The sequence below is a fragment of the Danaus plexippus genome, chromosome 17, assembly GCF_018135715.1.
Source record: "Danaus plexippus chromosome 17, MEX_DaPlex, whole genome shotgun sequence".
In the NCBI taxonomy this organism is placed as follows: domain Eukaryota; kingdom Metazoa; phylum Arthropoda; class Insecta; order Lepidoptera; family Nymphalidae; genus Danaus; species Danaus plexippus.
In genome coordinates, this window is record NC_083548.1 from 3,781,771 (window position 1) to 3,809,763 (window position 27,993).

The window sequence follows — 27,993 nt, forward strand, 5'->3', positions numbered from 1 at the left end:
TTTGTTATATACTTACTTAAGAGGTAAGTTTTCAAACTAATTCCTGCTCATATTGACATTGACAATTGACATTAAATAATTAATGTTATGAAATTGAAGGGAGTATTGTCAAAATTGTGGTCCGAGAATAACGAGCAAATAAAATACTTTTGTATTAAATTATGCAGGATAATTTGAGATTCAATCTGGACTTATTTAATTCTCAAGAATATAAAAAACAGTATTTATGAAAGAACTTTTCTGTTATAGACAATCATAAACTGAGATATAATTAATACATGTGTCGTGCCAGTGAATTTGATAAAAATTTTAAAGTTACTTGTTGATTTATATTTTACTACGAATTGGTAAGTTGATTACTCTAACCTAGCGTTTTTTGTATAATTTTGCATTCTGTTTAGTACATTTTATTTTGTTAAAGGCAGATAAACGGACATTGTATCATTATCAAGCAATTGCAATAGTGCTTTCTTGAAGATCTAAGGATTTAAAAAAATGGCGAAGTCATCATCAGTGGTTTTAAGTTTTCATGAAATATTGCTACATCAATCTGATGTTGAACTCCTTAATGGACCTTTTTGGTTAAATGACAATATTATTTCATTTTACTTTGAATATCTTGAAAAAGTTACCTTTGCCAAAAATAAAGACCTTTTGTTTGTGTCACCAGAGGTGACACAATGCATAAAAATGGTTCAAGCGAGTGATATCAAACTTTTCCTAGAGCCTTTGGGTATAGATAAAAAAAAGTTTGTTTTCTTTGCTCTTAATGATAATAATTCACCAGATGTGGCAGGAGGCTCTCATTGGAGCCTACTTGTGTATTCTAAGAGTGATAGTTGCTTTTTTCATGTTGACTCGTTATCTGGAAGCAACCATGATGTTGCATGGGATTTTTCCAGTCACCTTATGTCATATTTGTCTAAAGCAGGTAAGATTTATCAAATTAAATTTTTATTTCATATAATTAGAGAAATCTAAATATAATATTGCTCAAAGTTGTCTCTTACTACTTAAATATTAAGTTTAAAATTTTTCAGGTTCTATTAACTTTGTGGACAAAGAATGTATACAGCAGAGCAATGGATATGATTGTGGTGTCCATGTTATATGCAACACTGAACGACTTGCCCAATACTCTCAAACTAACACCGAGCTAAACTCATGTAATATGTTAATTAAAATCGATCCCACTGTCAAAAGAAAAGAAATTCAGCATATAATACAAAATCTGTCTAAAAAATTGTAAAAATTATTTTTATGGGAGTCTTTGACATTTCATTTTCACAATTTCAACGGTTTAGTGTATTTTTATTTAGACTTATTATTTCTTTAAGCAGCTGGGATCTGAAATAATATTCTATGTTTTTGAAGCCAATTATAAAACTATGTGTTATGAAATTCTATGAGATATTTATTTTAATGAAATAACATAATTGATGAATAATAAAAAAAAATCTTTAATTTGAACATACCAAGAAGAATATATTTAAGGTGTATTTTGAATTGCCTATAATACAATGTATTAATATTTGCTTGATAAAATGCTTACTATAAAATTATGAATCTGTTTGTCATGGCTCTTACAGAAGAAAACCCTGATCTAGTTTCATTAAAGACACTTTGGAATTAAGTTGGTTGGACAGACAAAAATAAGAACATAGAATCCAGTCCAAAGTCATAATTTACATTTATTTTGCTTTTGTAAAAAAATATTCATCATATTTAAATACACTCTAAATACAAAAATAAAAATTGTGAATACAATATAATAAAAATGTTCTGTAAAATATAATCATTACAATTATTTCTCATTATTTTGGTTCTATCCATCCACCGAATGCCTTTTCAAGTTCTTCCGCCACCGCCAAGCAGAGTCTGTCATTATTATGGTTAGCTATAACTTGTATGCCAATGGGAAGTCCATCTCTACTTAAGCCTAAAGGAACTGTTGTCGCTGGGAGGCCAAGACTGTTGATTATAGCTGTATATATAAAATTCATCGGTTTAACCAAGGGCTGGTTGTGATAAGGGGCTGGTGTTGGATGTGTTGGGTACAGAAATATTCCATCTTCACCGAGCATATTTTTAAAAATATCTTCTAACTCTTGACGGACCTTTAAATAATATTGGTATCTCTTACATTCTGGATTTAGGACATCACGATCTACTAAGGATGTAAACAACGCAATGAGAGTGTTCCCTGAAAGCCCTACAATGTTTTTGAAAATCTCTTTAAATACAGCAAATATACTATAATCTTCTATGATGTATTTTCCGAAAGGACATTTTCCTTTCATAGTTTCCATCCAGATTGGAATGGAACGTTGAAGCCATTCAATTTTCTTCTCTTCGGCGACTATGTTATGTTTCTTGTTAAAGAACTCTACGACTTTTTCTAGTGCTGTCACTATGTCTTTATCAACTTTGTCCGTTAATGGTGCACCATTGTTGATTTGATAGAATATCTTTAAGTTTTTCAAATTAATAGGTTTATCTAAATTAAGTTTTGCACAGTTTTCGCCCGATATAATTTTAAGGATCGGTTTTAAATCTGCAGCGAATCTCGTCATGGGTCCAATGCCTGTAATTTAGAGAAGAAATGCCTTAAAAGATACAATATATTAAAAAAAATTAAAACAATGAAATAGTTTATACTCTAAGTAATTTTGTGAAGAATTTTATTTTAATGAAATTATATTGAAACATACATAAAAATGATTTATGTAGATCTGTGGGTTCCTCAGGATATTGTCCAACGTTGGAAACTATCAGCCTTGACGGTTTGTGACCAAATATCCCGTTAAAATATGCAGGCATTCGAATAGATCCTCCTATGTCAGAACCTATAAGCAGAAACAAAAATCTATTGAAAGACCTATAATAGTGGAACTTAAGATATTATAATGATAATATTCTATAGTTCCCACGCTGATACTAGTCATTTCCAGTATGTGAGGGTGGGAGGTTATTGACTTGTCAGATATTTGACGTATATGAGGTATGGAAAGACAAATAAATCTCCGGATAACCAAGTTAATACCTTCCTTATTGATGTAATGGGATAATAGTATATTTAAATTTCAGGGCATAACAAGAATAAATGCACATTTCGAAACAATAAAAATACTAACAATATTAGTAACTGTATCAGAGTGTTAAAAATTGTTTTGTAAAACTGTTTAAAGTCAAAGTGAACACGACGTACTAATATTACTACTTAGTATTTAAAATAAGTATACTAAATGGTTAAGGTTATAAATTAATTAATTTTGGAATTAAATATTAAAAAAAAAAGAAGAAAAATACTAAATATTTATTTCAAGTGTAAATTACTAATAGGTATTTTACTTTTTGTATTTGTATTTGTTCTTGTCACTTTTTCGGATGAGAAAAAATATATACATAATTAAACAATGTTTTTTGTTGTCATTGTATTGTCTGACCCAACTTAGGATAGTTATATGTAATGCGTTAGGAACAATCTGTACTGAACAATTGAATTATTATGGAATGTCTCATATTGACATGTTTACCTCGTTCTTCCTGCCGCCCACATACCTCAGAAAATAACTAGCATTAGTGCAGGCACAAAATGTTTGCCTAGCAATATCAAGGGGAGTCTTTTTAATATTATATCTATTTATAATAAAGAATGTTACCAATCCCAAAGCAGCTTCCTCCCAGAGCTTGAATGCATCCTTCGCCTCCAGATGAACCTCCCACTATTCTTGTGGTGTCGTAGGGATTGCTCGTTCTTCCGTATATGTGGTTGTGGGTCTCCCACCTGGTGATTACAAACTTAACATAACAAATGCCGATGCAACTCCTGAAAATTAATTATCGTGTTTCTATTATTCCATTTCATACCACATGCAAAGTTCGGGAACATTTGTAAGACCTATGATTATTGCACCATTTTCTCTTAGAATTCTAATAACATCTGCATCAGTTTCGGCTATCTTGTCTCTTCTCAAATCTACTCCCGCGGTATGATGTAGTCCTAAAAAAATTATAATGTTCTTTATTTTATACTCTATTAATTTCTATTTCTTATCGTAACAATTTTTTATGTTTGTATAAATGTATATATAATAAAAAATATAAACATAATTATATGTATCACATGTAAGCCTTGCTTGTCTTCAGCTTCTTAGAATTTGAAATTATTCTTGTATTTTTTGAAGTGTCTAAAAGAGATCTTTTGATAGATAATGGTCCCTTAGTACACTGTTTTTATTTAATTAATTCCTTGTTTTATTTTGAGGTTGTTCAATAAAGAGTATTATTATTTCATATCATTATTATTTTCAAGGCTAATACCATAGGGAGCGTCATAAACAATGGATGATGTTATCCACTTTAAATACCTCTTTCACTTATCCATTAATTAAAAATAAATTCAAAATGAATTATGTCTTGTCGATGCAAATTAGACGAGGTTGCAAGTACTCTATATAGTTGGTATAGTTGCAATAATGGAAATATCTAGATTGGTTTTCCATAACACGTTTAATATTATCAAGAATACAAAACATATAAAATGTAATTTTACTTTTAAGTTCGTAATCTCTAGATGAGTGTTATCGATATGTGTGAATTAGTTCCGATTCGGGTTGGAAATTATGTTATGGGACATAAAAACGTGGCTGCAAATAGTATTTAAAATTGTTGATACAAATATTTCTTGGATACATTTTAGTTTTTAAAAGGAATATGAAATTAAAATTGAATTGTTTATATGTGCCTAAAATATTATGTGTTTAAGGGAAAACTGTTAATATAGTTTGGAATCTTTGTTTTCCCTTTTAGGGAATTAAATATAATTTAAGCTGTCGTGAAGATCAAGGAATAAAAATATTTTAAATTCAAATAATCATCATTTATACTTAGATACTATATAGGAATTTAGAGAAAAAAAAATTCCTTCTTGAGCTATTATTAAAAATTAAATATGAAGCCAAAATTAAAAAAAAAAATACAAAAAAAAGAAGTTTCTTCAACGATTAATTATTTAATTACCTTTAACAGCTATGCAATCCTTTGTCGTGAAAGGGACGCCTAAAAATGGTTTCTCTTTTTCCAATTGTTGTATAGTCTTTGAACCGCTTTGAACAAGTTTATCAGCTTCTTTGGCTTCTTGTAAAGCTAAATCATAGCGATTTTCTACAAAACAATTCACTAAAGAATTAGTGTCACTTATTCTTTGCATGCACGCCTTCAATACTTCCACACTGCTGATCTGTGGAATATGAAAATGTTAATTTGTTACTCATAGTCATTTTGCGAAAACATTAAAACCAGTTAATGGTTTTTTTTTTTGCTATAGCTTCATTCGCACTGGAATCGTGGAATATTTTGTCAATGTCAACGTTTTTATTTGTTTCACGAATTATAATACTGAGTAGCGTGTGGAGAAAACACATTTGGTGTTTTTTTTATGCTATGATTTCATTCGCACTCGAAACGTTTGACGGTTATAGAATATTTTAAATATGTCACAAAGACATTTTCTTTAGTGAATAAATATATCGGTATTTACTACATCTCTTAAAAAAACTTTGATATTACATGACATTTTTTTTATATTTTTCTACAAAAACTTAATTGAAAACTAAAATATTTCAATCTTTCCCATATAGCCAAGGCTGATTTTTATAACAGCAATGAAATAAAGCTAGGTTGGCGTTCAGATGCCTTAGATTTAATATCGCTTGAAGGAAGGAGATCTGCATGAATTTATTATTGAGCTTTTATTTGATGGAATTTGCAGAATACAATATGAATCCAACAATAATTTTACTCCTAGTTGAAATACTTTAAAATAAAGAAAAGTAACAAAATGATTCATACATTTTACGTTTGTAATTAATATGACTTTGACATCTTTATCTGGTTCATTGTAATCAATTAATTAAAAAATGATAAAAGGTTTCGTGACTAAACAGTGTTTTAACGACCTTGGTTAATATATGTAGTAGTTATAACTAATTTATTTATAACCAACTTATTCACAACAAAATGTGTGGGAGTAATAAAGTTATAATGAATGCTATGCTCTCTTTTTAACAGATATGAGTTTTATTCATCTGAATGTTTATAAATAATTTTAAATAACGATGAGGTTACGATAAGTTTACATCAATTAAAAAATGGCCTCACAGTGGTTCGTAATATCAAAACTATAATATCAAATTTAAAATTATTATTAAAATGTTTTTTCACACATACCGTATATTTAAGATCTGAACGGAAAAATACAGTGCTTATTATTCTGCGTGCTATATTGTATACAAATTACTTTAAAATAGATCTAAATATATCTATGACTATTAAAAACTATTTCCATAAGATTTAAACCGGTCTATTAACCGGCCTAAAAAGGTATTAATCTGACAAGAGTTCAGAAGGTACCTGTGCTTATATTACAACTATGTATTTTATTATAAATCAGACACGTTTACTTTGATATAATACTTTATTTTCCTAGTTTTATGTGAAACAATAATAAATGACTAGCGTACAAGGTTAAGGTTATAGCCTTAATTATGTCAGAACTAATTGTTATTCAAGAAAAAATAAATATTACGCTTATGTTTAATGATTTTAACAAAGATATTTTTCAATGAGACTGAAATGATGTTTTTTTATAATTTGTGATTTACGAGAACTTGTTTGAGTTGTGTTAAAACGTAGTCAAGGAATCCTCTACCTACACATACGTGAAATGACGAACTAGTCACAAATTAATATCACCTAGTTACACCTAACCACAATTTATCTTCTGATACAACAAGGAAGTTCTTATCAACTATTATTCGTTATGTTTAGTGTTCACAAAAACTGTGTCAAATATTTTATCTTCTTATAAATATTTTTTAATATCTCACCTCTTTATTTCTTATTCTTCTAGCCACCTCCACAGCCGGTTGTTTCAAAATATCATCTTTTATTGGTGGTAACTTCTTTGTATTTGTTCCGTAATACAATTTAAAAAAAACACTGGTTATTACATCCACTAGCATTCTTAGAGTACTCAGCACTCGTAACGTAAAAGGTATTGGTCGCGAAACAATTTCCTTTTCCATGATTTCAATATACCTTGTCGGCCGGACGGTGGAGCAAAAGTGTTTGTGTGTAGTTATTTAAAAATACACTTTATTACGTAATCGGACACAACCGCCTCGAACGGCTGATTGTAAACTCTAATATGAACACAATGCGGTGTAGGGTTTTTTCATAGCCATTTGGAGCAGTTATCGCTGTCTCACTCGAACACATCAATGTATAGTCGTCACTGGTTTACACTAGACCGACATGAGACATCTATTCACGATACTTTTACGGATAGTGCCTCTTATTACAAGACGTCGGAGTCTTAGTATCTTTAAAGCCTCTTCATCGACGGACTACTTGAAACTGATCAATTTCTTTTTTTATAAGAGTCCAAATGAAATATTCACTGGAATCATATCTTGGATTTTCAAACAATGGATTTATCTCTTCAGAGTTAAGGCTACGTTAATTTCCTTTTAAACTTTTACTTTGTAATATATTTAATAGAAGAAATGGGCAATTATTTACGTATGTATGATTATTCACTATATTTTTATGACAGCCAAAGACTCATTTGTTGTTGACAGACAGCTTAATGTTCCTCTAAAATGGAAATAAAGCTGATAAACCTCTTTGTCAGACCTTCAAAAACTGTATCTGTAAATTTAAAATTTAATTTGTATTAATTTTATTCTAGAATAGCATTTTGAATACGACTTCATATTTAAATCTTGTTGTCGTGTCCCCGATATATGTTAATATATATACTTACTTACTAAAGTATAACTATAGGAAACGGAAAAATTCGTTTATTGCTATCTATAAAACATAAGATTTCTTCTGACTTTTGCATGCCCTTCTTTTGAGCCATATATCATAACAAGCGATTTGCCTTCTCTTCTTTCTTTAATATGTGCATATATAAGTGTCGGTCCTAATCACGCAACACCAGATTGTTTATAATAGGCGCCGGGAAAAAGGTTTCTTCATTGATTGTATACAAATTATTGTTTCTTACATAGTACATTTTAGTTCGCGGGCAATATAGGAAAAATATTTGATTGGCTTAGACTTTTAAAAATACAAATTTTATAATTTATTATTCTTTTTCAGATCGAGATGTCTGATACGCTTCAAGACGGAGAATCTTCAACACGAAGTAATTCTCTTAAGATATCCTTACCCACTGTGCTTTACACGGACACTGCTGATACTGAAACACCTCAAACCAACTTCAAAGAATCAAAGCACTCTCTACCATCTAGTTTCGGAGCATCAACATTACTCCTGTCATCTCCCGTGTCCCTGCCCACATCACCGACGCCATTCACTAAAACTCCTCTCCAGAGCCGATCTAACAGATCTCTTGACGAACCAACCGATTCTAAGCACCAACAAAATACCCCGAACAAACCTCTCATCAATACGGGATCTTCTACTGGTAAGTTATTTTTCACAATTAACAGATTGGAAAAATGCTTCAAATTTAAATGATAACCACTTTTATATTTCCATGGATACTCTTTGAAATAAAATATGTTTTCAAGAAAAATAAAATTTTACTTATCATAATACTTTTTCTGAAGAACGTCGGAAATCCATATGTCATAAGCCATATCCATATTATTTATTAATTGGGCTAATTATTTAAGAAAATACTTTTTAAATTGTCAAACAAATTCTATTTTATAAGATAGAAAATTCAAGTTTTGTGTTAACACTGAAGATGTTGCTTTTAATTCAATAAATTGAACTTTAATTAAAACTTTGATTGTTAAGCACCTGTTCGGGAGTATGGCTGTAAATTGAAAATTAATCCGCGTCTGTAGACACAATGGTTTTGTCCTAATCATTATATTTACTATAAAACAATTTGTTTTTAATACCAAAACTAAAAAAATATAGCAATAAGAAATTTGAAAAGTGATTATGTAACCACGAATTATTCGTATTTGTAGTGAATGTAAAGGATACCGTAAACGTCAAATCCTCCCGCGAATAAGCCGCAGTAGAGGGCAGAACGCGGCCCGAGCCGTGCCTTCTTTTGCCGAATATAATGTCGGCACTAACTCGCTTCGGTTTTATTACATACGTAAAAAAAAGTGGAGTTTTTACGACACAATTCCATTATGGTCTAGTTCTTACGTTAATAAAATATGAGGTCAAGTAAATTAATTTGCTCAACTTTCCTGGTTAATTTGGGTCCCATTGAGAAACTTGAAATGCGGTGCGCTCAAAGTCAAGTTCAAGTGCATTGACAGCTTTTGAAAAATTATGTAAACAATGCGTTGTGCAATACTTTAAGCAATGCCGTGCTGTGGATGTTGGTGGAACGGGAGACAAAGACATCGTCCGCCGGAAACAGTTGGAGGTGGACAGCAGTTTTCTATTTGATGTTGTTGTTTTATTTATCTCGGTTATATACAAAGTTAACTTGTACATAAGAACAAAAATTCTATCACCATATTTCACTCCTACAGTCTTAATTGATGATTCTATTTTTAAACTTTGGTAGGAGATATTTAAAAACGTAAATATTTTGGTCTGTTCTGTTTTCAAATAATTGGATTTGCTATATTTGATCACATTAGTAAACTCTGCCTTTTGTGACTTTTATTTATGAACAAGCTATATATATTCACAATAATAATTTCGTTGACTCAAGTACTATATTATGGCTATTTAAATATTTTGTTATGCTCTTAAAAAGAACAGCTATTTTATGTCAGTTCCCATTATAATGCGAATATCAAAGCTAAGAAATATAAAATTCAGTAAAGTGCAATAGAATCCTTTTCTGCGTTTTATTAATAGAAATTTAATAAAAACATATGATAAAAAACTTATCTATTTCAAAACCAAATGTTCACATTTTAACAAGAATAGTTTGCATTTGAAATTTCATTGTCATTGTAAAATCAATACGATTATTAATAACAAAGACTCGTGTATTGCCGTTTCAATGAATTCAAAATACCTATTAAAATTATTGCATAACAATACTTGCATCCCACAGTTACTACATTACATATAATCTATCTTTATATCTCGTTTAAGACGATAGATCCTTACAAAACATCAACAATTTCTAAGTTTTTGGTTAATGGGTCTATATATACCAAAACAACGTAGATGTACTCGTATGAATGGGATAGGTACATTGAAATTTGAAACTGTGGTATTTAATATGAAGATGGAACTTGTTCTTAGATTACTAATCAGTGACATGTTCGTTTACTCAAACCGCTGGAGGAACTAGATTTACAAAATTAATGTTCATTGAACGTTCGGCTTCCCTTATCGGGAAGGTTCCTTATTAAAGTGGATATGACGAAGCCATTATAATGGATGTCGTATTGATTGAATATTGAATCACTTCCATTAGTCGGGACTCTATGGCATCACAACTCAATTGTCTTGTGCATATCTCTGTGGGAGTGTACACTATGTTTTGCTGTCTGTTCAAACGAAGTCTGTCTAGTGACTTGTCCTCGTCTAATTCTAGTATGTCAAGTAAGTTTTTATTTTACTCGTGACTATAATCAATCGTACCCAAATATACACAGTAACAGAATAACTTGCCATTAATATTTTTGACACTCAATCAATCCTACTTCATATATACATGTTAATGTTTGCTCGGTTTCATTTGAAGTTACGTGAAAATGTTCATTATATAAATATTTTAGATGGAAAATATTTGTAAGTGTTGAAGTTAAATCGGAATATGATATGCCAAAGACCAATTTGGTTGTTATTACAGATGCGCCGAATGTTCAGCCGAATATTCGTATTCGATTAAACGCGTATTCGGCGTATCTCTAGTAGCTATGACCTTTACACTTTTCTACTACGTCATGAAACATTCCTGTAGAAATAATATTTTTATGATATAACACCTTATCTTCTCGTTGCTTTATCTTATCTGTTATCATTCTAAATTTCTTTGAACACAGATATAAAAAAAAAATGTTTTTTTATACAGGTTTAAAGTATATTTTGCAGGAAGTTTTATATATTACTTCTTTTTGTCCCCTTCCTTTAATTACGCTTTTATTAAGAGAAAGGCAGAAAGGCCTTTAACAGAAATACTTAGTATACATTGATTATGTAAATTTATTGAAAACACAACAATAAAATTTAAGAATAACCTATTTATTTCCTGGCTTATAGTATTTAGAATCTTCATCAGTTTCTTTTGTTTAAAAATACGAACTTCTAATATATTTTTCTTTCTAAGAAGAAAATGTTGCTCTATAAAGGAGTAAAACCGGATCGACTTAAAGAGGTTGTTGTAGGAAAAGAATTTAAAGACAAGTTCTAAATTTTATTTTTAAAGTAAATTTTAAATTTGCTTTTTATATATACTTAATTTAAGACATAGTTACGCCAGTAAAATTTACCTTTGTTATCAAATAGAACAAAAATATGTTTTTCATTTAAAGTAAATCTTCTGACAGTTTTTAAGCAATAAATTTTTATATTCATTCAATATTCTTATGTACCTAATAGTAAACAACTTTGTGAATAGCATCTAAGTTAATATAATAATCAGGTGATGTTTTTATCACCTTAATATATTTATAAATCAACGCTACAAAATACCCATTTCAATTAAACACTAGAAAAAGAAAACTGGGTCATGGCCGACAATATATTTATTAACACAATACTTTAACAGACTCATTCGACTGCTTTTTTCTTTATGAAGAATAAATTTTCATTATTTTTAATTTAACTTAAATCTTTTAAGAATACTTGTGTTTATTCGATTATATTTGTGTTAAATAAGAAATATATTCATAATTTAAACTAAGTATTTATCAATAAAGTAGTTGCTAACTGCAACAATTCTTTCTATTATTTAAATAAAACAACATGCGTGTTTTATTTACTATATGATATTTTTTTGTTAAGACACTTTTTATATTTTTTAATAATCATATACTATTAAGGTAAAATTAAATATCGTGAGATGCTTCCTTAAATGTAACACAATGTGAAAAAAGAATAAAAAATAGGCAAAGATACATAATAGTCCATAATTCTTATTCAATCCTCAATTGACTCTGTTCGAAGTGCTGGAAAAAATAATACAGAATGTACAAATATAACAGTCAAAGCTTCTACACCATCTTAAATGTAGCTTTTGTTTTACTCTGAAATTACGGCTTTGTTTATTCTCTGTATTAGGGATTATCTTAGAATAGCAAGATTGCGATTTGCGATAAATTAACTGTAACACTTCCTACAATATTTATGGAATTTATTATTCCATAAATATAACGTTAAGATTAATTGAAGTGCCTACATGTATAATAGTTTTTATTACAACTTATATCAAATTAATATACCATAGTTGGCTATAAATTAATACGTAAGAATTCTCAAGAGACGTGATTTATTTGACATTAATGATATATAAAAAAAACGAAGCGTCGATATACAGTATATACACTTACGGTTCGATTTAACAAAATTTCCCTCTTTCTTGAGTAGCTATCATGTCTGGTGCGGCTGACTTGAGAGTAACTTAATTTAATGGAAACTCGTCTATTGGACGGGAAATTTATCATTAATGACGTTATCGATAAAACAAACTGCATCATAAAATGCCTGTGGACTTATTTGTTACTTTTATATTATAATATACATTATTCTACATATTTATTTCCTGTTTTGAAAGTCCAATGGAAAGTAAACTGTGACGTAAACAGTGTTATTGCGTCATCAGTCCTTTGAAGCGGATCAAAAGATTTGGTTATTGCCCATTCTATCTTGCTGTTACCTAACGTCCCCCAAACAAGACTGGCTGAAATAGTACAGTTATTCAAATTAGATTACAGAGGATTTTACATTAGGAATTAACTTTAAATTATGAAGTAAAACAATAGGAATGAACTTATTAAAACAATACGCTTATTAAACCAGAACTAAATCATTTCTTGATTTTATTTTAAATATGGAGGTAGTTTTTGTTGGAATCGTCTGACTTTGACTTTGAGCTCAGAGAGAATGAATTGTGTTTTGAATAAAAAATATGCTAGAGCTACAGACTGTATCAGATAACTTAACACAAGATACATCAGTCACTTAAAATACACCGAAAATCAAGTAAAATTATATCTTATATCTTATTCACATTACTCTTACTTTCAGGAAAATTCGTTTAATAGCTTTTCCTTAACAGGGAAACAAACGTCCACACATCAATCCATCTTCACAAGTTCTTGCATTAATCACATTAGACAGAACTTATGACGCGGTAAATATAAACAGTGAATCTGAGTAAGCGTTCAGTAGTAAGTAGTATTACGTCTTACTATAAACTTTTTTATAACGCTAGCAACTTAATGAAATTCCATTCAATTAATATACAATACGTTTCTTTTTTTAAAAGAAGTTGTTAACGGATTTTATAGAAAATATTATTTTTTTATTGAATTTATTCCATTGATCTTAATTGCTCTATACGTTTTATCATAATAAATTTAATTGAGCATTAAGCAATGGTTATATAGAGGTAGTCCCATTATATATGGAAGTAGAGTATTATTATAATATATATATTATCAAGGAAAATGTATTTAAGATTTGATTTTTGGTTTTCTGCTTTTTATTTAACTAGTTATTTAATAAAATCTAACTCCTATAGAAACAAACGTAATAATTTTAGGTCATTTAAGTACATTGGCTGTATAGCAATTTACTTTTAGATTTTCAACTCCAATAAAAATAATTCCAGTTACTTTTTATCTAGCGCGATATTTCAAAAGTTGTTGGACTTTAATAATATTCGATCCTGGTCGTTTCGAAAATTTTGTTAACTTATATTTTCTTTTAGAAACTCAATTCAAATTCGATCATAAAGTTAGTGTTTTTAAATATTATAGGTATATATTTTTTAATTTAACAAGCTATATTGCTAAACTGATCTCATGAAAATATTCCTATATTATGAAATAATTGCCCCGCATACAAAGCTATTTAATGTCCTTGTGTTCACTCACTTTTAGATTATACATTTCGGTTTTTCATATTGATAGTTTTCTTTGGAGTAGCTTTTCTTTATTAAACTTATTTTATAGATAATAGTTTTTAATAATGTGAGTGCCAGTTTAAAACCAGCTCTCATCTATAAATCATCGTAAACAACACTCGACATTAAAGTTTGCTTAGCAAAAGCCTCAGGATCGAATAAAGTTTGACTTTGTTTGTGCAATGAATATCCAAAAATCTGACGTTAAATTTTGTTTACAGTTTTAGTCGCTGTAATGTTAATTTGTGAATATTTTATGGGTAAAGTTTCAGGTTTCGTTGTTACAGAATATATTTGTAATGAAAATAATAAAAAAAAAAATGTAATGATCCAATTGGACTACAAAACAAGTTTTGTAGAATTTATTTATAAACTGGTACCTACTATACCAAAATATTGATGTCCTTAAGTTTTATGTTTTGTATAATTATGTTTGTCAATTGCGATTCTTTCCTAGAAATATCAAAAATTTTGTCGCCATATTTAAGTAATTCTGTTCGTGTCGATGAATATTTTATTCTATGTTTTCTTGATTAATTTTAGATAGCTGAATCAATTAATAGTTTTGTTCAGGTCTGTACGAGTACGAGTTTTTGAAAACTGTATACATTTTTTGTCTCAATTGAATTCAATAACCTTTTTAAGATGAAGGTAGATTTTCATTCCAATATATAAACGACAATTACAGATTATCTATAAGGGAAATGAATTATCTAATCTCTGACGTGTCCTCAAACATTGACTGTGTGTTGTATTTAAGGAGATATTTTATTATCTCAAATGATTTACTCTTTAAGATGTTGCAATCGCAGTTCTTTTGTTTCTTTATTAATTTTCAAGAAATTTTTGATAAATTTGTATAAAATAATTCGTTAAGAATATATAAAATTTGCATTTGATTCTGTAGTAACAACTAAAAAGGATTTCGAGAAGTTTCAACTGTTTTTATCTATCTAAAAATGATTTTCGTCACCATACTGAGAAACGAACCTATACATATTCTGAGTATTGCCCGTCTGATCAAAAAACATACATCGTGGTTATTAATAGAATGTTAATTAATTACAAACCTATAATACCTAATAATGTCGAAATTAGCTCTGCAGCGAAGGAAAACTGTTTTCTAGGACTTAAATAATTTAACTTGCGATTTGCAATTTTTTTATATTAGCAAATTAGAAGTTAATCTATTTGTTGTTAATTCATGATTTAAACTCACTGTAATCCTCTATAAAATATAAGATGTCAATTTTTAAGTCACAGTAAGATATGGGAATATATATGAATTGCACAATCAACGCAAAAACGAATAAAAATAAAAAATATATTCAGCAATTCTGTTTATCGTGACAATAAACTATTAAACGTAAAAGGGAATTCGAGTGAAAGGCCGTAAAAGGGAAGTATGGTTGACATACGTCACCATTTTTTGTGTCAATCGCTGACTTTTATTGATTTGTCAGCTAGGTGTGGTAAATTATATTGCTGTTCGACAATTTGTCGTATTCTTTTTTCATGAAACGCGTGGATGTTTTATATGTCCAGTTGAAACGCAAATCGGATGTGTGAAAAAAATATTATTAAAATTTTATTTACTTTTTTTCACTCTTTACCCCTAAACGATAAAGATAAATCAATCGTCGTATATTCATTAAGCGATTTTGTTGAAAAATTAAAAAAAAATCAAAAGCATTGATGGATTACACACCAAAGGCGGACTTGCATTAGCCTAGACAAAAGCAGGATCAGGAAGTGCTATTAGTTTTTTTAAGTAGATTCATGAGACCATCAACCTAATATAACGCCTTTGCAAAAAAAAAATATGATGAAAATATACTGTCGTTTAATTTTGCTACAGTATTAAGTAAGTTTGAAGTAAAACCTTATATTTTTTTTATGACGAACCGCGTGTTCTTTCTAAAAGACTTGCGTCAGTACACCATATACATTTAAAATCAGCTTCTAGAGTTATAACTTGATAAAAAAACTTTATTAGCTATCAAATATTTATAAAGATATATGTATATGTCATAATTATGAGTTGTGAAGGGTAGGTAAAATATATAAGATAATTTCGCTGGTGTTTTTTCTTTACTTTGCTTCTCCTAGTTGTATATTCAATTTATTATGCTGCCTTCTGCGACGTATGTGATTGAAACGAATGAACTTATCCAAATAAATAGATTAGAGAGCGTGTGTTCATTGAAAACTCAAATGAATTTGTTAACCAAAAATTTTATTTATTCGTTATCCGATATCCGATATATTTATGAATATAAATGGTGGATATAATAAAATCGAAGGTGAAATATTATAATTATTTTATACATTAAATTAAAAAAAGAATAATTCTTTTATTTGTTATTGTACATTGATGATATTGTTAAATGTAAATAAAATGTAATTTTAATATTCATTATATTATATAATATAAAATATATCCATTATGTAATATAAAATATAATTTGAAATAAATCGCTGAATCCAGTCTATTTGGAAGTCGTCATTACGTTCACATTTAATGAAAATCACGTGAAAAGATTACTTTATTATGTAAAGATGTTTTGTGTTGAAATCATATAATTATTTATTTTCGTATTTGCACATATGTAAATTAAATTATAACATATATTTTGGTTGATAACACCGATAAGTGATTATTTACATAGATATACCGGTCACCGGTTTAACATTTCAGCTCTTATTTTTATATTGATTTGATTCTTAATAATATAGTAATTTATTTATATGTATAACTAAAAAAAATGTGTAATTGTAGTAGAATACTCGGAAGTAAATTTAAATAAATCTAATTTTTGACAGCCTAAGCATTTCCGGGAGTTAACTGAAAGTTTAAACCCCAAAAATCATGGTAAAGGTTGTAATAGTAATGTCAAGCCTGCTATAAAAATTTAGGGTACGATGCCTCTTCCTCTTTCTTGACACTACACGAGGTCGTAAACCTATGTCATTTTATGTTCATTCTCCATATTAACAAAAACAAAGCACTGTTCCTAGAATATGAATATTAATATCTTAAATAAGAACGAATTTTCTAAATGGAACTTTGTAGTAATGACTTTGTAACTGTAATTTCTGTTTACAGTAAGCTGAAATTTAAATATAAGTTTTTTTAAACTAACAGCGAGATGTTACATCTTCACTTATATTATAATCTAGGTCGCCGTATAATGTTAGCTTCTTGCTTTTTTTTTAAAGAATGTTTTAAAATTGTCTCTTTTTAGTTTACACGCGGTCATATGAATAATTAATATGCTAAATTTCATATTATCTCAAAGTACAAACCGAAAAAAAATCGTTTTCGCGTTGTTACTATTCTCAATACTGGCTGTACAGTTTTTTTAATACTAATAGTAAATTAAAAGCAAATACAAAGCTTTTAAATATATGATAGAGTTAAACATCGTCCTGTACTGGACTGTTACGTATTGAATTACGTCCATGCCTTCCTAGGCTTTATATTGATTCCATAAAATACTCTACGCAGTTTGTTGCTTCAATTTGTGATGCTTTTAAAGTGAATCGTGCAACTTCATATATTTACTATTTCATATATCTATGTTTATATAAAGTTTACATCGAATAGGACATGTTACGTCGATTCTAATTTTTTTTTATATATATAATATCTATTACATATATATCTTGTGCAACAAATAACAATAATAATGAAACACTAAGAAGGTAAACTAGAATGTTGAATAAAACATACATAACTACTCTTGTAAATGAGGGGAGCGTGTATAAGAATGGCATACGCAATTTATGGATACATGCTAAAAACAGGATGGGGTCTGATATACTTACGTTTAAGACAAATTACTAATGACTTACAGGTCAAGTGCGAACAAGAGTTCCGTAGTTGTCCGTAGTAATAGAAGTAGGTTATTTACCAACTAATATTTAAAACCTATTTCAGAATTGACATATTTAATAGTTTACAAAATATATGTTCAAATACGACGCAATTCATCAAAAGCAATAAAAGATATTTCTAGAAAATGAATTGTATTTTCTTTACGTATAAGGCTCTTCCTATTTTTAGTTTTTTTTAAAGTGGTTAATTTACTTAGCTTATCGGTTACCACTGCTTTGGTGTATTATATTATTGTTGCATGCTTTTTATATTATTTAATATTATTATGTTAAAAAAAAAAAATATTACACGAAAATATGAGACAAATTGTATAATATTATATTAATCAGAAAGGATTACTCGGAATCACATTTTTTAACAGGTTCGTGCTGTATAACAGTGCTGGTAAATTTGATACGTAATAACCATTAGCGAGTTTTATAATAATGAAAATATTTATTATATATCTTTAGATTGTTTGTCTTACAGATTAGAGCTGAGTCATTTTATTATCGGCAAGAGACCTTTAGTAAAATAAATATCGGAGTGCCCTTAGCGTGTGTACACTATTTAACGGAAAGGAAAGTTACATAGTAAAAAGGTTACGAAAAAGACTCGGTATTTTCTTTATTGCCAGCACATTTATTTTCCTGTATTTTGTTCGTCTATTTGAATGAGTGTGAATTACTAATTTGATTTAACTTGTGTCCCCGTAAACAAAAATCGCTAAATCATCTACAATCATTCTCGAGTTAAAAAAAATATGGTCAGTTTGAGGTTTTCTGTCATTATGTAACGAATTAATTGTCATTAAAATTTTGTCGAATTGTACACAAAAAAAAAACAAAGTTAACGCCTATATGTACGTAGCCATTACAATACCAAAATACAAACTAGTGTCTCGGATAAACTATAATCCAACCCTTTAAGGTTCAAAAAATTCCAATTATATTTAAATAAATTTAAAACTAGGGCGAAAACAAACATTTGTCTAATAAATTTATTCATAAGAATTCAAAATGTATTCAGACATGATCGTGTAAAAATTATGGCAGCTTCCAGGTTCATACCAAAATAAAAAAATATTTAGCTGCGGAAAGATTTACGCTATAGTTTTTTCACTCGTAAATTCTACCATTATATTCAGTGTCCATAATTTCACATATATTGTATAGAAAAACATCCAACACAAAATATGGTTGTTCTTTGTTGACATTATGAAAATTTTCCTGTAGTCACATGATAAATTTTATCTCTAAAAGTAATTTAGCTTATTTGTGAGAATAATAGATCAACTGAAACGTTCAGCGCTCTGGCTTTAAGATTCTGAATACCAAAGGCCTGAAGTCACTTGCAATAAGGAGTTTAAATACTTAAATTGCTTTACTTTGATTCGAAATTCAAGTCACGTTACAAAAGACATGCAGATAGAACATAGCGTACGAAAATGTTTGGAATATTAAACAGACGATCTCCGAAATATATCTCACTTCCATCTCGGTAACGGATATTATTCTGGGTAAATGTTTAAAAGTCGAGTCTACCCTATGTTTAGTCATAAAAAATAAAAAAGTTATATATTCAATATATATATTTTTTGCATATTTAGTGGCCACACTTGACAAAAACACTTAATCTAATTTATATAAAATTATATATTTTTTATTGTTTATAATTTGAATTGTGATATTTAAATTTCTTTATTTTTTATTGTTTCAAGAAGTGCATTCATCGGAAAATCCTTCGAAAAAAAGGTATCGCGTACAAGACATTCGGCAATTTATGGTTTTCGGAATTATTTATTAGCCAAGAAAGTGTTACAATTTTAAGTTTCAAAACTAAGTTTTATTTTTTAAATATACTAAAATAAACACATTATAAAATGTTAATATGTAATTATATTATTATTATTATTATTTGAGAGTTTTAATATATTTGTTTTTTTTTTTTGAAAAATAATGTACGTTATGAATTATAATTTTCCATTTAACATTGACATTTCGTAAGTATGCAACAAAATACAACTCCATGGCTATTTACATTTAATGTCATTGTCTAATTAATATTAAAATTCCGTTTAATATGTTTATATAGAATTTTTACTTTGAAATATTAAAAAAAATATTTACTTATATTTTTGCAAGAATTGATTATTAATCACTTTTTGTTTAATCACTTTGTTACTATTGAGTAAGAATATTAAAAATCCTATCTAATTCCTAATCTGTACGTAGGTTAAGGGAAAATTATGTTTGAGGGCAAACTCCAATTCTGACAATTCTAGCAAGACTTTCGCTTTCATCTTAAATATACGTAAATGTTGGGAAACGATAACATATTTATTACTTTCTCTTATTAAACTACTAAATTAATTTAAAACATTCAACTATCAAGCGAAGCTGCTGGCCAAATAATATAATTGATTAATAAATAAATAACAGAAAGTTGAGAGCTTTTTCAAATTCACTTTGCAAAATGGAAATAACATTAAAACTTGAAGAGCGAGGGTCGAAATTCAACAGTATTAAAACTAGTTCAGCTGAATGTAAAATACGTCATTTTCACAATAAGTTACTACTTTATTGGCACGCATTAAAGAACTATTTTATCACAAAATTAAAAAAAAGAAAGAGGAATTAATGAGAACTATATTTTCAAATAATCTCCACGGTTTATAAATAACTACCAACAAATTACTTCAGTATTATATCATGCAGCACTAAAAAAAGAAAGTTTTAATCAATGGAAAATGTTTCCATAGTCCCAACTATTGATAAAGCCTGCTCAGACAGTACACTTGTGAAGTAAATAAGGAGTGGTACCTTTTTTGATACTAAATTACGTCGATATTTTATTCTTTTAAGTTTGTTTTAGACTTAGAGGTGAAAATCCTATAATCGGCTAAATGAAACTAGTGTTATTCGGATTTACTACGCGGATTTTATTATTTAAAAACTACATAGTCCCGACGTTTCGGTTACTTTGCAGCAACCGTGATCACGGGCAGACGAGGTGACCTCGTATAACCGAAACGTCGGGATTATGTAGTTTTTAAATAATAAAATCCGCGTAGTAAATCCGAATAACACTAGTTTCATTTAAATGAATACTCGCGAAAATCTTAGATCTCACTATAATCGGCTATTTTAGAGATATTTATCTTTGTCATTGGATTTCTCTAACAGGCTCGACCCGTGTATTTACTAAGTAAAAATGACTTCATCCTAAAACGTGTAACTTTGATAGTTGGCTTTTTGTTACATTTTTATAGAACGGGAAATCGTGGTCAAATGTCAGAGCTATTTCGGAAATTGCCATTTATTATTACTAAAGTTATATTTATGTCCGCAAAGAAATGTCGAGGCTGTAAGGCTAAATAACTCATAAATCATTTAAAAAGTCCTTGTACTCTCAATAGCCGTAGTAATTCTAAAAGTAAAATTACATAAAATTCTTAACAAACTCAAGATCCAAAACAAACTTCCAAAGAAGCCGAAAGTGAAATAGAAATTGAATTTACATAATAAAATAAAATAAAATTGGAAAGGTCAATAAAATCTGATTAAGATCATATAATTTGCATCAAAAATGGAGGCATCTGTTGTAAGATTTAAGATCTCTGAAGCAATAATTCATCTGGTACATAATATTTCGGAATGTCATTCTGGTCTAGCTAATTAGGTAATTGAAATATTACCACGTTATTAATTACATTGAATTCATACAATTTGTGGTCTAAACTGTTTTTAACATTGCTGAAAACTTTTCTAAGCCTATTTAATACTACGATACATATATAAATATTATTAAAAAAAAATTATGAGTACAACACTTTTAACGTTGAAAATACCGACGTCATCTCCAAGACAGTGAAAGAGAAAATAGTACGTACTTTTAAGTTCTACCCGCTTATAAGAAAGCAATTGTCTTTGAAATTATTATTAATATATTGTCAGAATTTATGAAGAAAGTTGAAGTAACTTCTTTATTTTGCTATTAGTTTATAGAAAATAACTAAGAGTAAGACTGTGAAAGTATTTTTTTAAGAAGCAGACGATCCTTTTTTATGGCTATAAGGAAATCTTTATTTTATAAATATGTTTCCTTATCACAAAGTAAAGAGTATTTAAATTAAATTCAAGATAAATTTTTATACCGTTGAAGCCAAGTAAGCCAATAACTAGGTACCCTCTAATATTACCTTAAAGTTGAGGAAAAACCGAAGGCAGTATTAGTAGGTAATAATCAATGAGCAATTAACGAGTGCACTTACACAATCATACATATATTTTACGTATGAATATTTTATATAGAAAATACAACCACAAAATTAGTAACATAGTTCACAATATCCACTTGTATATACAGTTTTAAAATGAGTAGATAATGTTCTAAGTCAAAAGCAGAAGAAAGCATAGACTGGGAAGACAAATTAGAGATAAAAAAAATTACAGATAACCTTATGCCTAAGGTTATATTATAATACAAAGGTAAATTTAAAAATATTTTTCTATCACAGGCAACCCTCGCAACAAATGTGTTCTTCAACCAGGTCACAGTCTCATGGACTGGATCAGGCTGGGAAATTCGGGGAAAGACTTGAACGGAATCGGCGGCCGCATCAGACCCGTTACACCCACGGAACTGGCAACACACAATACACAGGGTAAACTAGATCTCTTTAACATCCGATATTCCAAAAATAAATTGAGCCTTTTCTTAAAATAAATGATTTGTTTATTTATTCATAGTCTCTTAAATTGAATCGCCATCTCCACTGTAATGTTCTATAATAAAACGAAAGAAACTGTGTTTTTGGGATATATTACGCGTAATTATTAATGTATTTCTCATTTTACCCGACCTTTCGTTTATATTCGTATTACAGTAATCTCAAACACGGGCGGACGGGACAAAATTGTCTGTGAGCTAATCTTATTCTCTGTCATCTACCGCCACAACATTTCTTAATCTTCTTGCGTATTGCTCGGGATGCACCCAAAATGCGTGTCTGGTAGTGTGGTATTTGGTAATAGCCTAAATATGTGATTTATCAAATAGGATATATGATTTATCAAACCGGGGTCAATTAACTATCATTGAATAAATTTTCTTGTTGTTTATTTATTGATATAGACTGAAAATCAATTTTAAATTTGGTTTCTCTATTAATGATGTCATGAAAATAAATAATTTGTACATAGTACTTTAAAATTAAACCAAACATTTGCAACTTGAGAGTAAGTTATATAAAGCATGTGACGAATCTTTAATAACTTATTAACTTTCTTTATTATTTAAACAAATTAAAATGAAGTTCTTGAAAAGTTTTTAAACGACTAAAGTTATAGGAGTTATTTGTTATACAAACAATCAACAATATCCCAAACAATATCTTAACTTGAAATTAATAATTAATTAAATTTCAACATTTAAAATTTACAGAGGACGCGTGGCTCGCAATTAGGGGACGAGTTTATAATATAACGTATTATTTACCCTACCATCCCGGAGGTTAGTCGTTTTATATCCAAGTTTATTACATAATTAGAGCCCCATTAAGGGTTTGTTATTGTTATTCATCTAACCTCTACAGGTCCTGAAGAATTAATGCGTGGCGCTGGTATTGATGCAACGGAACTCTTTGATAAAGTTCACCCATGGGTCAACTACGATTCGCTCTTAGCAAAGTGCTTAGTGGGACCGCTTCGTACCGACAGACCTGATGCTGAGGAACTTTTTGACATCGCAAATGCATCTCCAAAATCTGACCGTCTTAGAGAACCGTCAAAAGCTCAAGAACTCGTTAGAAAATCAATGGAAAATTTAGCAAACTGTATAACACCTGTAAGGAAAAAGATTACCACTAAAAGCGAAGACAACGTTAAAGGAAGTCCTCCAAGCAAAATCATGCAAAGTCTAATACAGTCAAGTGATCTCCCAGTATCAATAAGCCGTAGAGCTGCGTCGAGTCCAATTAAGTCTGACAAAGCACAAGGGTCACCGCCTCCTCTGCGTTTCGACTGGATACAAACATCAATGAAACTTACTATCTCAATATATACTGGCCTTTTAGCTAATCCAGGTGGATGTGCAAAGATAACAGACGGTCGATTACACGTGGAAGTAGCTACTGACGGATGGCTTAGAACGGTGCAATTAATACCAGATGAACAAATCAAAGACCCTTTGCAAATGAGGGTTTTTTCTGAGAGCGGAAAAATTGAGGTCAGATTCTTTTGAAAGTTATAATTTGAAACGAAAATCATATGTTCATTTTTTTTCACATATCAAAGGTTCTTAGCAACATTTTTCTTTAATTTCCTTAACGTTTATGCACGTATAAATAATGTAGGTAATGGCGTCTAAAGTGGAACACAAGGTTTGGAAGAATGTGGGTGTGATGTCATTCGGTGCGGCCACTCAGATATCGTCTCCGCGGACATTGGACTGTCGGGTGATGCATGTGGAGCGAGTCTCCCATGACACTACTTTACTTGCTTTGTCACCTGTGTCTGGGCCGGTAATTGTACCACTAGGGCACCATATTAGAGTTCACCATAAAATAAACGGTAATTATTTTTCCTGAGAGGAACTTAATAATAAATTACAGTATTATCAGGTTTATATATTACTATTGCTGATTTAAAAAAAATAATACTAATTATTAATAAATACATTTTGATGCCTCACAAATACTACGTTACTAATTTTTTCTCTCCTATCAAGCTGTTATATCAGTTGAAACATCACATCACATGAAAGTAGTACATCTTATATCGTACGTGATCTTCCAAAGTTCCTTATAAATAATGGTGTTTACAAAGACGCTTACAAGTTTTGCTACCTACAGATAAGGAATGTATACGTTCGTACACCCCCGTGGGAGACGGGTGGGACAATTTTGGCGGTGACCTGAGCGCATTGAAATTGGCGATTAAGAGATATGATACGGGGGATCTATCACCGTATCTCACGTCCTTGAAGTTGGGCGATCTCGTCACGCTTTCAGGACCGTATGGAAATTTTCAATTACAGAAGGTCAGAGGACATAACTAAAATTATTTCATAAAAGAATTACACGTGTATTTCATAAATCCGATAATTGAGTATTGTTGTTGAATTTGTTCAAAAATAAACGCTAATATTTATTTATCATTACAAGAAAATCTATATTGAGCCTTTGACTATTGTTCTTTTATTCATCTGTTTGTTCTTGAGAACTTTCTTTTAGGCTTATTTACAGCAATCAAATATTGTTAAGGTTTTCATTACTTGACGTAACTAAAACAATTATTATTATTTTTTGTATTAGCTGTCTAGAAATACGTTGTAGAATTTAATTCGATAAAAAAAACATGTAATTGAGAAAGGTTCTCTAAGTAGTATAGGAACAAAACCTGGCCGAAACTGGGCGAAAAACATAAAAAAAAACCGTTGTAACTATATAAAAACTCTCATTTCAGCTAAAACAAGTAAAAGTAATGTATTTGATAGCCGCAGGCAGTGGGATAACGCCAATGTTGGGCTTATTGAGATTTATGCTGGCGCGATCTAACCTCAAATGGTAAGCTCATTAGGATCTACCGTGACTATTGGATATTGAACTGTTATATAGAAACTCGATTAAATTTATATGCTTATGACCTAGGAATGGTCTGAAAGAAAAAAATTAAAAATTCGAATTTATCAAATGGTTAATCAGTTTATTTGATTTATGATTAAAATTAATACTGTTGTAGTAAACTATGTTACTTAATATTTATCTGACAGCAAACGAGTCCACTTGATTTTCTTCAACAAAACAGAAGAAGACATACTTTTCAAAGAAAAAATCAATGAAATAATAAAACAAGACGACAGGTGAGTTATAAAATCTCTTTCAACTGTTTAAATGATTGATGAAACTAAGAGAATTATATCAGTTCAGTTCCATTTGCTCAGTTTATTAAGAAAACTTAAAAAAAAATGGTATAATAATTTTTTACCCTAGAAAACCAAAACCTTGCTTAATGTCTCCTTCGAGCAAAAACGTTATCTAATTTTAGGAATTTCTTAAATCAAATCGACTTCCAGAAACAGATGAAAGTTACCTTACAATAACTTCAAATATATTGCTACAATTTGTTGACAATAATTACAACTAATACAATCTACAAGTCAAGTAGTGCTAGAAATCTACCATACATCAAATATAGGCGCCTATTAAATAACTTAATATGTTTATATTTTGAGTAACATTAATTTTATCGAATTATATATGAAAATTCTTGTAAAGCTGTTTGTTGACGTTCATCTGATTGTAAGACTAATTCTTCTACAGATTAAATGTCATTCACGTCTTATCAAACGCCAGCTCGTCTTGGACGGGACTTAAGGGCCGGATTAGCAGCGAGATCCTTTCTCTAGTTATAGATAAAGAGCTTTACACACAGGAGCAACATTTCGCATGCCTATGTGGCAAAACCGAGTTTACGCAAGCCGGTCTAGAGATTTTAAAGAGGTTGGGTGTGAAAGAGAACGATGTACATGCGTTTATTGGATAATGCATGTGATTTATTACGTACAAACATTTACAGTTTATAGTGAATTTTATATTTTTTTTATTTTAAAAATGTTTTTTTTTTAATATTTTCTATAACTCAATAACATAACAATAAGCAGTGATTGAAAATTAATAATCGCGTTATTTACCAAAGAGGATTTATAAAAAGGTAAAAAATGTTCATAATTGTTTTGCGCACAGACTGAAAATGATTTTATATTCAAAAAATGATGCGACTGTTGGTTCATATAGTAAAAAAATTCGCTGCTTTTCTCTAGAATTTGAAAATATTTATATTACAAACAACCATATTGTAAACAAGTTATATTCAGTTGAAAATATGATAATATATATAAACCTATAATTGTACACTTACACATATGTATATACCTGTATAGTGTTAGCGGTAAAAAGTAAATCTCGTCCCAGGAGTGAGAAGGTTAATGGGTAGTTCTGTTAATGTTACCATCAACTGTTTTAATTGTCCACTTAGTGTATGAATAATTTACCTATACATACATTTAATTGTATAAATATAGCAATAAATAATGCATCACCGGTAAAAGAGGGTTTGCGATTGCACAATTTTATTCAGTCATTAGAGTATTGTCCGATATATAATGAAATAATATGAAATAAACATAATTAAAGTGTGATATAATAATTAATATAAAAATAGTTTTTATTTAATAGAAATAGTGTGGTGTATTTGTTTCATATTCATAGATTTATAATGACAGTGATAGAAAAATATTGTTCACCTATAAAATTACCGTTCTATTACGTCCACGCATTTTATCTAAATAGAATTAATACATTATGTAATAGAAAAAAGTTTTAATAATTAAACAATTCATAAAGGTTATATATAAAAAAAAATATTACATTTACTATTTTTGTAACAATTCTAAAATTCCTATAGGAAAATTTTAAGAACTCTTATTAATACGTAATTGGAAAATCATTTCAGATGTATCATGTTCTTATCCGAGATTGTGATTTTTAATATTGTATATTAAAAAAATAGAAATACGATAAGTATGCTTAATAAAAGTTTGTATAGTTTGTATAGAAACGTTTTTTTTTTTAATTTTAATCTATGATTGTAAAATCAATGAGACTTAAGCGTTTGGTGTTTAGACTGACGATGTAAAGAGGTACTACGAATACAAATTTTTTAATACTATTTAGCATTGTCAATCTAAACACGATTGATTAAATAAACCTTTATCAATATCTTTCAAGTTGTAGCAATTTTAATTCTTGTTAGATTTGTTTTTTTTTTTTAATTTAATTCATTTACTAAGTACCTAGGATAAGTAATTTAATTCCAGGCCTTAAAATAAAATCGTCAGTTAAATAAATAACACTATATTAGAATATTCTCTGTAAATTATTAAAGTGCCTACATTCCAGGTGAAATGCTAAAGTTCAGAATTGAGTTGAGAATTTTAATAAATTATTACGTATAATAAA

General features: G+C 29.2%; 2 protein-coding genes across 5 annotated transcripts; one reads left to right on the forward strand and one right to left on the reverse strand.

Moving 5' to 3' along the window:
* Nucleotides 1-79: 79 nt before the first annotated feature.
* On the forward strand, nucleotides 80-27,993 carry LOC116771082 (cytochrome b5 reductase 4). 4 transcript variants are annotated; one of them, XM_032662772.2, is made up of 10 exons: nucleotides 80-347; nucleotides 8,170-8,497; nucleotides 22,492-22,638; nucleotides 23,418-23,486; nucleotides 23,569-24,200; nucleotides 24,328-24,544; nucleotides 24,826-25,013; nucleotides 25,439-25,539; nucleotides 25,746-25,835; nucleotides 26,296-27,993. In XM_032662772.2, exons 2-10 carry the CDS (start codon nucleotides 8,176-8,178, stop codon nucleotides 26,516-26,518), a joined length of 1,989 nt encoding a protein of 662 aa, XP_032518663.2. In that variant the 5' UTR covers nucleotides 80-347; nucleotides 8,170-8,175; the 3' UTR covers nucleotides 26,519-27,993. The 4 variants fall into 4 exon arrangements, with proteins under 4 accessions (XP_032518663.2, XP_061379085.1, XP_032518665.2 ...); XM_061523101.1 differs by having other exon boundaries at nucleotides 8,170-8,215; XM_032662774.2 differs by lacking the exons at nucleotides 80-347; nucleotides 8,170-8,497 and adding an exon at nucleotides 9,074-9,427.
* Nucleotides 1,667-7,221, reverse strand: LOC116771084 (fatty-acid amide hydrolase 2-B). Its single transcript, XM_032662776.2, has 6 exons — nucleotides 6,891-7,221; nucleotides 5,023-5,242; nucleotides 3,871-4,003; nucleotides 3,663-3,787; nucleotides 2,712-2,846; nucleotides 1,667-2,584 (listed from the first exon to the last, which is right to left on the reverse strand). The coding sequence occupies exons 1-6, from the start codon at nucleotides 7,086-7,088 to the stop codon at nucleotides 1,815-1,817; spliced, it is 1,581 nt and encodes a 526-aa protein (XP_032518667.2). The 5' UTR covers nucleotides 7,089-7,221; the 3' UTR covers nucleotides 1,667-1,814.